Genomic DNA, 13,543 nt, shown 5'->3' on the forward strand with positions numbered 1-13,543 from the left:
TTTTGGTAGAGAGATTTCCTGGAAACCCAAGTTGAGTGACCTGAAGAAAGGGAGACAATGTGGCCAGTGCAGGTTGAGAGTTCCCTGGGTTCAGCCCTGTGCTAGGGGATGCTGAATGGGAGCAATAATAGGGAGAGGGGCCAAGTGGGATCACAGAAGTGGGAGCCGTGGCTCTGCACACTCAGACTTTCAGGTGCCAAGGCTTCCTGAGGCTTTTTCAGCCAACCAAACTCACAAGAGCCTGATGTATAAACCAGAGTCCCAGTGTTTCCATCTGCCTTGGAGTAAGCAGATAAGAGCACGGCTCTAGAGCTGTACTGCCTGGTGTGAATCTTGCCTCCACCACTCGCTAGCTGTGTGATTTTGTGGAAGTTATTAACCTCTCCAAGCCTCAATTTCCTCATCTGTGAAATGGCGATAAAATGCTCAATACATGCTAGCTCTCTTTGTTATACCTTTTACTAATTATTTACTGCTAGAGACCTGGTGCATGAAATTCATGCACTGGGGGGGGGGGGGTTCCCTCAGCCCAGCCTGTGCACTCTTGCATCCAGAAGCCCTCGGGGGATGTGCACATCATAGCTAGTGGTTGAGCGGCCTTAGCATATCATTAGCATATTACACTTTGATTGGTTGAATGACCTACAGGACATTTAGCATATTAGGCTTTTATTATATAGGATATGCCAGGTATCCTGCTAAGTGCATGCTGCCATTTAATCCTCACAGAACCCTATGAGGAGAAGGCTGTTGTATCTTCATTTTATTAATAGGGAAACTGAGGCACGGTGAAGTAAATAGGTTACAGGACATAACTGGCAGAGCAGGAGTTTGAACCAGATCCTCTGACTTCAGAATCAGTGCTCTTAGTCTCTATAGCAGTGGTTCTCAACCTTCCTAATGCCGTGACCCTTTAATACAGTTCCTCATGTTGTGGTGACCCCCAACCATAAAATTATTTTCGTTGCTACTTCATAACTGTAATTTTGCTACTGTTATGAATCGTAATGTAAATATCTGATATGCAGGATGTATTTTCATTGTTACAAATTGAACATAATTAAAGCATAGTGATTAATCACAAAAACAATATGTAATTATATATGTGTTTTCCGATGGTCTTAGGCGACCCCTGTGAAAGGGTCGTTCGATCCCCAAAGGGGCCGTGACCCACAGGTTGAGAACCGCTGCTCTATAGTCTTTTCCTGGGATCAAAATATTTTTGTCTGACTGATGGAACTCTGCCTGGTACCTGGATGCCCATTGAGTTTAAATGAAGGCCCAGCGGGGCAGTGAACCACGTGGAGTTCACCAGGCCCTCGCTGCTCAGCAGAGACCAGAGCCTCCTGAGCCTGGAATCCGTGTATCTATTGGTTCCCTGTCCCTCCCTCTGGTGCAGCTGAATAAATTCTCCCTTGCACCCCCTTTTCTGTGCATCCTTCTGTTCCCTTCAGATAGAGCACAATGCAATTGATTAGGCCTCTGTTTTCTCAATTTCAATCACATCCTCGCCCTGCCTCCCTGAGATTACAGGCGGGTGGGTCACCTTGATTGCAGTTTCCACTGTTCACAAAACCCTTCAGTCGTTTACAAAACCATCTCTCGCCTCATTCACTCCCCCACCTGGCTCTTCTCCTCCTGAAGCGTGGATTTTACTGGCTTAAGACTCAGAGGGCAATTTTATCTCCAAGTTCATGGTGGGGGAGAAGGGCACTTAATTGACTAGTGCTGGGTGTTTCACATGCATCATCTAATACGATCCTCCCGAGGCCGAGCAGAAGTGTGATTATTCCTGTTTTATAAAAGAGGAAACAAAGACTCTGAGAGGCTACGACACCTGCCCAAGGTCAGACAGCTGGATGGTAGGGGCAGGATTTGAACCCTGCACCCCACTGTGTCACATTCCTTTATCTGATGGAGCAGCATGGGAAAGTACAGTACTAACCCAGAGTCAGGCCCGGGAGGGCACGGTGCAGATAGAGGTCTGGGGTAGCCCCATGTATGCTGAGGATTGTATTTGTAAAAGAACCGAGTCATTTATTAATTTTGCACCCACTTACCAATATCTCCTGTAGGCTGGTCCTGCCCAGGCGGCAGAACGGCAAACAGTTACCACACTTAGGGGCAAGGTCAGTCTGGAGGCCAAGGGAGACTCTTGGGAGGATGCAAAGAAAAGGGCCTGATGAAGCAGCCAGAGGGTCAGATCATCTCCCTCGGAGGGAACAGCACATGCAAAGGCCCAGAGATATGGCAGAACAAGGCAAGTCAGGCAAGTGCAACTAATACTAAGTATGGGAGGCGGAGGGTGCAGATGAAGCACAGAAGAAGGTCGGAAGGTCACAGGCAAGAGGTGGTAGGGTTGAGCCCTGGCCAGGTGGGTCAGTTGGTTGGAGCATCCTCCCATACAGCAAAAGGTTGAAGGTTCAAGATTCCTGGTCAGGGCACATGCCTACGTTGTGGGTTTAATCCCCAGTTGGGGCGCATGCAGGAGGCAACCTATGGGTTTTTCTCTCTCACATCTGTTTTTCTTTCTTTCCCTTCCTCTCTGTAAAAGTCAACAAAAACATATCCTCAAGTGAGGTTTTTTATTTTTTTTTTTAAGCTGGAGAGTTGGAAAGCCAAGGGGTACGGCCCCTGAGTTGTGGAGAAAAGTCAGAGAGAAATCTATGGGGCCTAGGACCTACTGGGGAATGAGTCTATCTTGGATCCCACTGTTCTAGTACTGAGTTGGGCGGACCCCCTATCTACTTCAGTTCTCTCCCAGGTACAGTGTCAAAGCCTCCCTTTCACCCACCACACACACACACACACACACACACACACACACACACACACACACACACACGATGGTCTTGCAGAGGTGTCCATAGGCCCTCTAGTGGTCACTCTGAGTACTATATTTTAAACTGCAGAAACTTTCCTCTGGGATAGGACTGGGTCCCTTCAGAACCTTCCCACCCCATCGGATGGGAGATACAGCCAGTGCCTGCTCTCAGAGCTCACAGTAACGGTGATGAGGGCGAAGGGGACAGACACAGGCAGAAAATGTGGGAGAACAGGGAAGGGTACCAACTCAGTTGGTCATGGAGAAGTCTGGAAGGCTTCTCGATGGAGATGTTGTTCACCAGAGACTTGCAAAAGGAGTAAAAGTTTGCTTGATAGAGAAACAAAAGCCCAGCTGGCATGGTTCAGTGGTTGAGCATTGACCAGTGAACCAGGAAGTCACGGTTTGGTTCGATTCCCAGTCAGGGGTCAGGGTCAGGGCATATGCCCAGGTTGCAGGCTTGATCCCCAGTGTGGGGCATGCAGGAGGCAGCCGATCAATGATTCTCTCATCATTGACGTTTCTATCTCTCTCTCCCACTCCCTTCCTCTCTGTAATCAATAAAAATATTTTTTAAAAAAAGAAACAAAAGAAGGGCATTTCAGACTTCACTGGGACCATACAGGATGTTACAATTAGGTAGGTGTGACTGGGGTGAAAATTTTGAGGGGGGGGGTAGTGGCTAGAGATGGAGATGGTGAGGTAGGCATGGGTCTTGTCTGCCATGCATGCAGGCCAGGCTTCTAGGTTTGGGGCCAAGGGAAGCACTGAAGGGTTTTGAGCAGGGGAGTAACAGATCACATTCACTTTCCAGAAGGAAACCTCTGGTGACCAATGTGACAGAAGAATGGGAGGGCAAGAAGTGGGAGAGGGACACCTCTCTCGGATACAAAGAACCGCACCAGGTCACACTCAGGACACATAACTTTGAGCAGGCCTGTGAACCAGGCACATCCTGACACCTACAGACATGTCACTGGGATCCCAGGCTGAGCGCCCACAGATAAACAAATGCGCTGATATGCACTCAGACACAGCTCAGGTTCATAGCTGAAAGGAAATCAAGGAGCTGGTGAGAACCACGCACACCCGATGGACACAGGATTCTCTCTCTCTCTCTCTCTCTCTCTCTCTCTCTCTCCACACACACACACACACACACACACACACACACACACACACACAGGCCCTATCCTACCCCCCTGTTTCCCCCAGGGTCCCTCACCACCTCCAGGCAGGAACAAAGCTGACCCTTGCCCTCTGGCCCCTGGCCTCTCCTCCCACACCCCCTGCCCAGAGGGAGGAGCTGTTTGAAGTCTGGGCTGCAGCTGGGGTTTCCTGTTGCCTGGAGGAATGTGGGAGGACTTGTAGGGAGGGGGGAGTGGAGAGGGGCCGGCACAGGAGGAGGGATAATGGGGGCCTGGGGGCCTTAGTTCTCATTGTACCACGTTGAGGAGGGGCTTTCTGCTCCCATGGTCTCTTGGGCCCCAGCCCTGAGCTGTTCTCATCCAGAGGAGGGGAAAACCAAGGCCATAATGGCTCCAGGCCAATGGGCCTCTTGTTCCTGGATCTGTATGGAGTTCAGTGTCTTAGGATAGGTCCTCAACCTCTCTCGGCCTCAGTTTCCCCTTCTGTAGACTGGGATGAGTCCCGCTCGAACCATCCACACCTTTCCCGAGAGAGCTCCAGGGGGTGGGCCAGCCCCAGAGCTTCTGTAGTCACGGAGGGCAGTGCCCATCTCTACCCAAGGCTCACTCCATTTTGCCCTTTCCATGAGCCCCAGGGGCCTGGCCCCAGCCTGCTGCCACTTCTCAATTATTGTCACCATTTTATAGACTCAATTGCCCCACAACATGCCCTTGCCAGTTTCCAAAGTGCTTTTGCATCCGTGTGCTCCGTACGTCTTTTACAAGCACTGCCTGTAACACAGGGAAGGGATTACTCTTCTCTTGTATACACATGGAACGGAGACTCTGAGAGGGTAAGGACACAGGAGGAAAAGCAGAGTCAGAACCAGGCCTATCTGGCTCCTCGTCCACACGGCCTCCAAACCCTGAGACCCCACAACTTCTTTTTTATCTCTAGCCTCTCACCTCTATTTCCTAGGATCTAGCTTCTGCTTACATTGAAACAAAAGTGACTGCAATGAGCTGAGCCCAGAAAGGGATGATGGAGGCTCTTCCAGAACCTGGGTCCCCTCCTTCAAGTCTGCTTTCTTAGGGAGCTAACCGCTCTTCTGCCCAGCCTTTGGTGACACCCACACTATTAAGAACTGGGTAGCGAACCCTAACCCTTTTAGACTATGGCTGCCCAAGCAGATACATGTATGCAGATTAGACGCTAGGTGGCAGCAGCAGCCCATAGTAAGACTCAGCTTGCGTTTGTTTGGGGAGAGCCCCCCCAACACAATTTGGAGAGGCTCCAAGAGAAAGGCCAGCCCCCAAATAACTGCGAAACCCTGAAATGCTTTATTTTCAACGATGCCCAACATCTTGGCGTTTCAATACACACTCTGTCTTTGGGGAGGGGACAACTGAGGCAGCCTGGGTTGGGAGGGGGAATACTTGCAAACTCCTACCTAACTTCTATTCCTTCCATGGAGTCATGGATCCTACTATTCTTGCCCTCTTAAACCTCATCACTTAACCTCTCCCTTCCCATGCCCTTCCCAAACTCTTCTTCATCCCCACCCCCCCACCATCCCCCTGGGGCCTCCCTAGTTCCCAGAAGCCATCCTGTATTACCCTATCCAGTTCCTTCCCAAAACTTGGTTCCGACTGGGTGGGCCAGAGCCTCATAGGCAAGGATGTGAGGGAAGCTAAAAGAAAGGGGAAACTGGGCTTCTCCTGCCCTCCCCAATGTTAAAGTCTCTCCAGAGGGGTGCCAGCTAGAGCAAGATGCCTGCAAGGAGAAGCTACTCCCAACGGGGGCCTCTCCAGCTGGCCGGACCAGATCAATAGGTGTACCATTCAGAGTCCTGGACTTCTCCCGCCGCTGCTGCTCCTTTCACCAAAAGGGCCAATAAAGAGTGCCCCTCAGATCCCTTCTTTTGCCCTCTGGAAATTCCAGACTATCCTAGAAGAGGGGCTTGGAAGAGACGGAGGTACAGGGAAGGTAGTGACAGGAAGCTGCGTTTGGCAAAATGTCACCACCTGCCTTTGCCACACACTGGCCACCACCCTGCATCACCCCACAGGGCCAAAGGCGAAGTCAGAAGCAGGTGGGCTAAGAACAAAGGCAGGGCTGGAGGAACGTCAGGCACGGAGCAAGACAGACCAAGCTAACATACATGGGCAAAGGAATGCCAGGCACAGACGAGGTGGGACTAGCTCAGGACCAGTCAGAGCCGGTGTCGGTAGACACTGAGGACAGGACGGTGGCCATACATTATTCATCTCATGTCCTCTGTGAGCCACACACAGACACTGGGAGAGAAGATCAGACAGAGGCCTGGGGAGTCACAACTCCCTGCACGGCTCAGAGGTTAAATTGGAAGGCCCGGGCCCAACGGTGTGCCCTCATTTTTGGAAATGCTAACTACCATTTCACCAGGTCTTTGCCAGATTCTAGAGCCCCGTGGTGTCCAGTAAATGGCGGCGGCAGCAGCTCTCCTGCTTGGGCTGTCCAGCTACCTCCCCTTGGTAACCAGGCCCTGGCAGTGCACATTCCTCCCATCTGTGGGGATGGGCCAGGCAGGGGGCCCGGAGCTAGGAGCTGGGAGCTGGATAACAGATGTGACCTGAAGAGGAGGTAGGTGAAAGTGCTGAGCCCAGCCCCCTGGCCGCAGCAGGAGCTTTGAACTGTTGAATTCGAATCTTACTTCCCGACACAATGAAAACGCTCAGTCGAATTCAGGAAGGGTATGCGTGTGCACGTGTGCACGTGTGTGTGTGTGTGTGTGTGTGTGTGTGTGTGTGAGGTCCAGGACTTTTGTGCCCTGGCCGCTCTTGGACTTCTAGGAAAACAGGGGTTGGGGGAGGGGGGACGCTAAACCCAGAGCTTAGCTTGAGACGGGCACTGGGAGAGGAGGAGACTAGTGGGGCTGAGTTTTCTGGAGCACCCCTCCCACATAAGCTCTTGCTCTTTACTCAGTAAGACACCGTTTCAGAAAAGGAGAACGCCCCCAAATTCAGGGAGCCTGTCCTCCTCCCTCGCCCCTTCCTCTCCCATGTAATTGGGACTCCCCAGAAAGTCTCGGGTCCTTTGGCTAATCCCTTGATTCCCTATTCGACTCTCATTCCATTCTTAGACCCCGCCCCTTCCCTCCCACCCACAACCTCCCTCAAGCCAGAGCACCCCGCCGGGGACAAGGAACTTGGTAAACGTTCCCAATCCTTGGGGAAAACCAGCACCCCTTGGAAACGAGGGCACGCCCCCGCCGGAGGGATCCGGGTGCAGGCGTCCGGAGGGCTCCCAGCCGCGCCGTCGGAGCTGCCCGCGCGGCCCCGCCCGCTGGGCGCACGGAGCGGCCAGGGCGGGGACTACAAGTCCCGGCGTGCTGTGCGCGCGTCCCCCCCTGGGGTTCCGGATGGTGAGCGGCGAAGGTAAGGCGAGCTCGCAGAGGCAGCGGCGGCGGCGGCGGAGACGGAGAGAGGCAGGCAGGCAGGGCGAGGGCGAGAGACGGAGGGAGGGAGTGAGCGAGGCAGACCAGACAGACAGACAGGCGGGCGGGCGGGCAGAGCGAGCCACCCGCCAGGCTGCGCTCAGCCCCGCTCGCATCGGAGAGAGCAGAAGGCAGGAGGAGGGAGGGGAGGCGAGGGAGGGAGGGAGAGGGAATCCAGCTACCACCACCCAAAGCCAGCGTCTGCTTTCTGTCCTCATTTCCTTTTCCCACCCAGCTCTGAGAGCAGAGAAAGGCAGAGAGCGAGAGAGACAGAGACAGTCAGGGAGACAGACAGACAGAGAGAACGGGAGGGAGGAGGGCGGAGGAGGAGCAGGAGGAGGACTACGCGGGGCGCGTTCTCTCCCAGGTTTGCAATTGGGGGGTGGGGGCGGGGGTGTCCAGGACTGTGAGAGTGTGTGCGCGGCGGGGGGGAGCGCGGGGGGCGCAGAGAGAGCGAAGGAGTGATCGAGGTGGGGGGGCGCCGCGGGAGCGGGGGGCCGTGTCCAGCGGAGTTAGCGGCGGAGAATGTGAGCCGAGGCGCGAGCCATGCTGTCAGCAACAGCGGGCGGCTCAGGGCTCCTTCACGACTCCTCTCCCCAGCTGCCGGGCGCCGCGTCGCTGCCGCCGCCGGAAGACAGACGCCCCCAAAAGCCCCTTCCCTGGCTCGGACCCACGGAGCCGGCAGCCCAGCACTCCGGTGAGTGGCGCCTCCTCCCCAGTCCTAGACCCCCGCTGGGGACCGGCTGGCCGGGCTCTTTTGTGCAGCGCGCCAGGGGGGCTCTGCGCCCCCTCTGCGCGCCCCGGTCCGGTCCGTCGGACCCCGTGGCTGCGGTGCCCGCGGTGCGATCGGTCTTTGTTTCCACCGGGGCCCGCAGCTCGGCTGGGCTCGGCTCGAAGCCTGGCAGGCAGTGCCGGGAAGGGGGAGGGGGAGGTGGACGAGAAGGGGGGGGGGCGGGAGGGGGGGTTCTCGGGTTTCCTGGCCGCCCCGCGGCTCCCCGGCTCCCCCGGCTCGGGGGCGAGGTGCGCGCCCAGCGCTGCCGCGCGCCCTCTCCACCTTCCCCCTCCCTCCGTCTTTGGATTTAAAACTGCAATTTGCTCTCTAGCTTGCTGAGAATGGGGTGGGGGGGGCAGTGTAGGGGGGACCGTGGGAGCGGAGAACAAGGCTGGATTTTAGGAACGGCACTGGGAAAGGGGGAGACTGCGGAGGGAGGAGCCCCTCCCCTTCAACCCCCAAATCCCAAGGTTCCGCTGGTGCTCTGGGAGTTGAGGGGCGGGGACCTAATGACCCGGAGGGGGTGTGGGGTGGAGGAGGGATTTGGGGTGGCCGGGGCCAAAGGGGTTGGGCCGCGTGCCCGGTTACCTGGCGAACAAAGTCGGCTCACTTTTGCATAAATAAATAAATAATCGCCTATCAATGCGTTTCCTCTGGGGCTCAGATTGAATCGGCCCCCTCTTCCCCAGGGGGTGGGGTGCTGAGTGACAGCTGTCAGCCCCCTGGGCCGGTAGCTGGGGGTGAATTGCTGAATCCCTCTGCTCTGGCTGAGGGCACCTTCCCCTGCTGGGTCCTGGTCCCCAGGCAGAGCCAGAGGGGCAGGGGGCTGGCTCTGAATCTAGGAAATAACCTTGTTTCCTGTTCTACAGGAAAAGGGACAGCAACCCAGAGTTTGGGGGCTGGGGATGAGGACTGATGGGAGCTGGAGGGGTTCCCCAGCAGCCTGACCCCCCAGCCTCCTGCCAGGCGAAGGGGCCAGCTGAGGGAGGAAGGATGTGGGCCTTGCTGGCCGGAGGCGGGAGCTGGGGCTGTCCCTGAGGCGGCAGCGGGCACAGAGAGGGAGGAGGGAGGGAGAGAGAGAGAGAGAAGCGGGGGCGGGAATTCTCTACCGCAGACCCTGGGGGCCAGGGCCAGATGTGGAGGGGTGGGGAGTCCCCCCTCCCTTCTAGCTTGGGGGCCCTGAGGCTGGGCTGGGAGGGGCTGAGCCTGGTGCCCTCAGTTCTGCACCAGTGCCTGACTGGCAGGGCCAGCTGAATTTGGGCCCAGGCGTCACCCTGGGAGGCAGGGCTGGGCTGCACCAGTCTGGTCCCTGAACACAAGGAGGGACCCTTGGGGGGCCTGTGCCTGTCTGGCTGGGCAGGCGTTTCCCGCCGGACCAGTTGGTGTCAGGCGGGACTTGGCCCCGGCTCCCTGGGCAGAGCTCAGGGTGTGAGGACAAGCTTTGCCTCCCGGTCACGGTGGCCACATTTTGTCCATTGCTGCCACCATTGGAGCGGGGCATGTGCCTGGGCCTCGGCAGGGTCCTGCTGGGAGCATTGGGGGTGTTTCTATTGTTGGCTTGTCCCTGCTGCATGTGACCCCTTGTGTGCAGCTTTGTGAGCTGGGGCTGTAAGTGAAAGATTACCAGTCTGTCACCCCCCCCCCCAGCCCCACTTTGTGGGGGAGGCTGGGTTGTGTTGCTGAGTTGTGGGGGGACCTTCCCCCAGGTGTCATGTGCATGCCGCTTGCTGTCTCCCTCCTTGGAGCAGATGTATATTTATTTTTATAGTAATGGAAAAGCAAACTGGATAGTAAGTTGAATTCATTTTTTTCTCTTGCTGTGTCAATAGTTGGAATAACCCCCAGAGACTGGTGAACTTCTTGCCCCAGAGCTCCCACCCTTCAGAGGTTGCAGAGATCAGTGAGGGCATGAGCTTTGGGCGACCAGTGAGCACCAGTCCAAACCAGTACTCTAGTCTCTCTTGGTCTGGCATTGGAGCAGGTGCCCAGGTGGGCAGGCATCGCCCCCTCCCCGGGCAAACCCCCACACCCCGGGGTGTAATCTGGCCGCTCAGCCACCTCTTTGGTCAGTGCCTGAACTGTGCCCAAGCCCTCAGGGATAGTCTCCAGGTGGGCTCTGCCCCCCCGCCCAGGCTCCCCGGCCACGTGCTGATATTTATTTTCTGTAGTAAAATCCATTTTTAATGCCGTTACTTTTGAAATAATATAGAAAGAAACAAATGTGATGTGTTTAAGTTGCCCTCTGTGAGTTTTTAATGTGATCTATGGCTGAGGTAGTGATGGAAGGAACTATTGGGCTTGGAGAAATTTGGTGTCATAAAGAAAAAGAGCTTGCTGTTTATTATGGTTGCTGGGCTGGGGGTCTGGAATAGGGTCATGGGGGGCAGGGAGCCCCAGTCCCCCCCCCCCCCAGATGTTGTGGATGGACAGCGTAGCTTCTTAGTTTGGGGGGTATGAGGGTTCCAGGATTATTTTGCATTGCTCCACAGCTTTTAAGGGGCCTTTGGTGAGGGGGCTTGGGAATTGGGGGGCGTTGTTCTCCCCCTTCCACCTGCTTAGATCTTGGCTGGGAGGCCCCTGGAACCCCCTGCAGAATTACGTGGAGGTGCACTGTGGGAGTTTGGACTTGGCTCCTAAAGGAGATGAAGGGATGGGATCTCCACCTGATTGTTGTGGTTGTGCTAGAAGCTTGAGGGGCAAACTGACCCTGGCAGAAACCAGAGGACTTTTTTTGGGGGGGGGGCGCCACTCTGGCCTGGCAGAGCCCCAGAGGGACAGTGCTTGATCCCAGATCCGTCTGGAACAGTGACTTTGGGCCACTCCTTCCTCTTGACTCTGTTTGCCATTGGACAAGGGTTACCTTCAAGCAAACCTGATCTCCCTCGTTTTCTGTCCCTCCCCTCACCCCAAGCAAACCCCCACACCCCCACACCCCAGGGGTGTAATTGGGGCTTTTTTTCTTTATCTATTTGGTTTGGGAAAACAGCTCTGTGTCTCATACCAGCCAGCCACTGAAGACGGTGGGGTGCCATGCCTTCCTACCAGATGCCCAGGCACTTCTGATCTGGTTGAGAAAGGTCAGGCAGGCTCACTATTATGGGATGGAGCCCAGCTCTGCCTCTGGGTCTCCTGGGTCTCTTGGGATAGAGCCTGAAAGGGGACGCTAGGGTGGGGTGCAGCTGGGGACTGCTGGAGAGAGCATGGGTAACATTGTTGCTAATGTCAGCAGATGGCCCCCCCAGAGAGAATGGGGGAGGCAGGGAGGAGAGAGACTCAGACAGCCACTTGGTGGGGAGAGGGAAAGATGGTGACAGGAGCCAGTGGGGAGAGGGGGAGAGAGAAAAGCAGGGCAGGAGGAGAGCCAGGATCACAGCCCCAGGAGACGGGGTCCAGGTGATCAGGAAGGCCTAGGCATGTGCCACAGCCCAGAAAGAGCAGGCACTGAGGCCCTCTCACCCAAGATCAAGTGCTGGGATTGTTTTTGGAGGAGAGACAAGCAAATGTCTCTGGGAAGAGGAAGGAGGACAGGTGGGAGAGAGAGAGAGAGAGAGATTCCCACAGGAGGAGAGAGAATGGGGAGACAGGGGGATTCCAGGGGTCACTTGGTTCGTGCTTCTGCCCCAGGGCAGTGTCTTCCCTCTGCCTTCTCTCAATGTCTGGGGACAGAGCAGAGCTCTTCTTTGGACCTGGAGGTGGGGCCTGAGGCAACTTCTGAGCCCCACAGGTTGTGGGTGCTCCGTGTCTAGAGGCTCCGGGGTTTTAAAAGCGGAGAACATGAGGGTCCCAGCGATGCCAGGGGCATCGTCCAGTTGGGACCCCTCCCTTGTTTGACAGGAGGAAACCGAGTCTAGAAAGAGGAGCCACTGGCCCAGTATCACAGACACTTGGCAGGGGCAGGCCTGGGACCCATACTCTTTGCGCTCCACCTCTCTGTAGCTAGAGAATTGGAACAGCTGCAGGGGGGCCTCCTGGGCTCAGAGGGGGGCCAAGCCTGGGGAGAGGAGCAAGCAGGCACCCTTGTGGCCAGAGCCCCCCCAGGGGAGGGGGAGGTGCTGCTGCGGAGAGAGAGCGAGGGAGGGGAGAGAGGAGGGGAAACAGTGAGTCAGGCTTCCAAGAGCTGAAGATGAGAGAGCCAGCCCTGGGAGGGAGAGGGCTGGGAGGGCTGCTCAGAAGCAAGGAGAGGGAGGGGGCCCAGCCAGGGGCAAGGAGAGCTCTGGAGGGAGGGAGCCCGCCCCTGGCCCTGGCCCAGCGGCAGGCCTGTGCTGTGTGGAGGGTGCCGCCAATATGGACTTTGCCCATGGTAGGTCAGAAAGGAGCCAGATTCTGCCTCTGCAGTGTCCCTTTCTTCCCCGATTCCTCATTTATGATCCCACCCCAGGGTCTCAGGGAGAGGACTGTGTGTCCTCCCATCCCTTCGCCAGTTTCTCTGTCCCTTGTGGGATTTGGACCTTGAGCTCTTCTGGGGAGGGGGGCGGGCACAGCATCCTGGGAGGGTGTTGAGGGATGCTGTCTCCAGCTGCTGTTTTTGTGCTGGGGACACTGTTGGAGCTGCCACTGGTGCAGGGTAGGGCGCAAGGTCTCAGAGTAGGCTCCCTGTGGAACCCTCTGAGCTGCTGGGCCAGGAAGTGAAGGTGGCCGGCCATGAGTGCTGGGGTGCAGTCTGTGTGTAAGTGTGTGAGGTGCTGATCTGGTGATGTAGGTGGGCTACCTGGGGCCTCTCGGGTGGCCTGTGCCTAGACAGGGCCAAGGTCCCCACATGTCCAGACCACCTTCCACTTGAGGATGGGGGTGACACTCATGTGATCCCCCCATATTCCCATGGATCAGAGGCTCTGGGGAAACTGGGAGGCGGGAATAACCCATGTGAGGAGCTGGCGAGAGCTGCCTGTACAGCTTCTCATGCCTGGAGCTGGGACCAGAACTGGAGAGATTCCCCAGGGACTGCCTGGAAGGAAGTATGGGAGGAACCTCCCCCCACAACTGACAGGTAGCTAAGGCTCCCAGTCCGTCACCGCCCCCCCCCCCCCACCTCCGCCCGGGGTGAATGTGCCCCTCCCTCCTGGGGCCCCGAATCTCCTCCATTTCCTCGGGTTTAAACAGCTGTGGAACAGGGAGCCTCCCCTCATCGCGCCGGGGTTACGGTTGAAAGGGTATTAGGGATAAGCGGGAGCTCCCTGTCTTCCAGTAGAAAGGATTTGTGAGTTTGATAGAGGTAGTTTTCGTCTGTCCTCACTATCTGCACTTTGGACTCCAAGTGCGAATGTTGGTCGACGAGCGCCTTCTACTTTTTCCGTATAATAGCCGGGTTAAAGATGGAGATATGTAAAGTAGGAGGGAGTTGTAA

The 13,543-nt window shown here is 56.3% G+C and overlaps 1 protein-coding gene across 1 annotated transcript in view; it reads left to right on the forward strand.

The window, feature by feature from the left end:
- The first annotated feature begins 5,966 nt into the window (after nucleotides 1-5,966).
- LOC111827645 overlaps nucleotides 5,967-13,543 on the forward strand; it is a 46,447-nt gene continuing 38,870 nt past the window's right edge. The window contains exons 1-3 of the mRNA XM_023761013.1: nucleotides 5,967-6,044; nucleotides 7,112-7,368; nucleotides 8,028-8,124. Of these exons, the coding sequence (XP_023616781.1) occupies nucleotides 5,967-6,044; nucleotides 7,112-7,368; nucleotides 8,028-8,124 (432 nt within the window). The remainder of the gene's footprint in view (nucleotides 6,045-7,111; nucleotides 7,369-8,027; nucleotides 8,125-13,543) is intronic.

Source organism: Myotis lucifugus, unplaced genomic scaffold, assembly GCF_000147115.1.
Source record: "Myotis lucifugus unplaced genomic scaffold, Myoluc2.0 scaffold_197, whole genome shotgun sequence".
In the NCBI taxonomy this organism is placed as follows: domain Eukaryota; kingdom Metazoa; phylum Chordata; class Mammalia; order Chiroptera; family Vespertilionidae; genus Myotis; species Myotis lucifugus.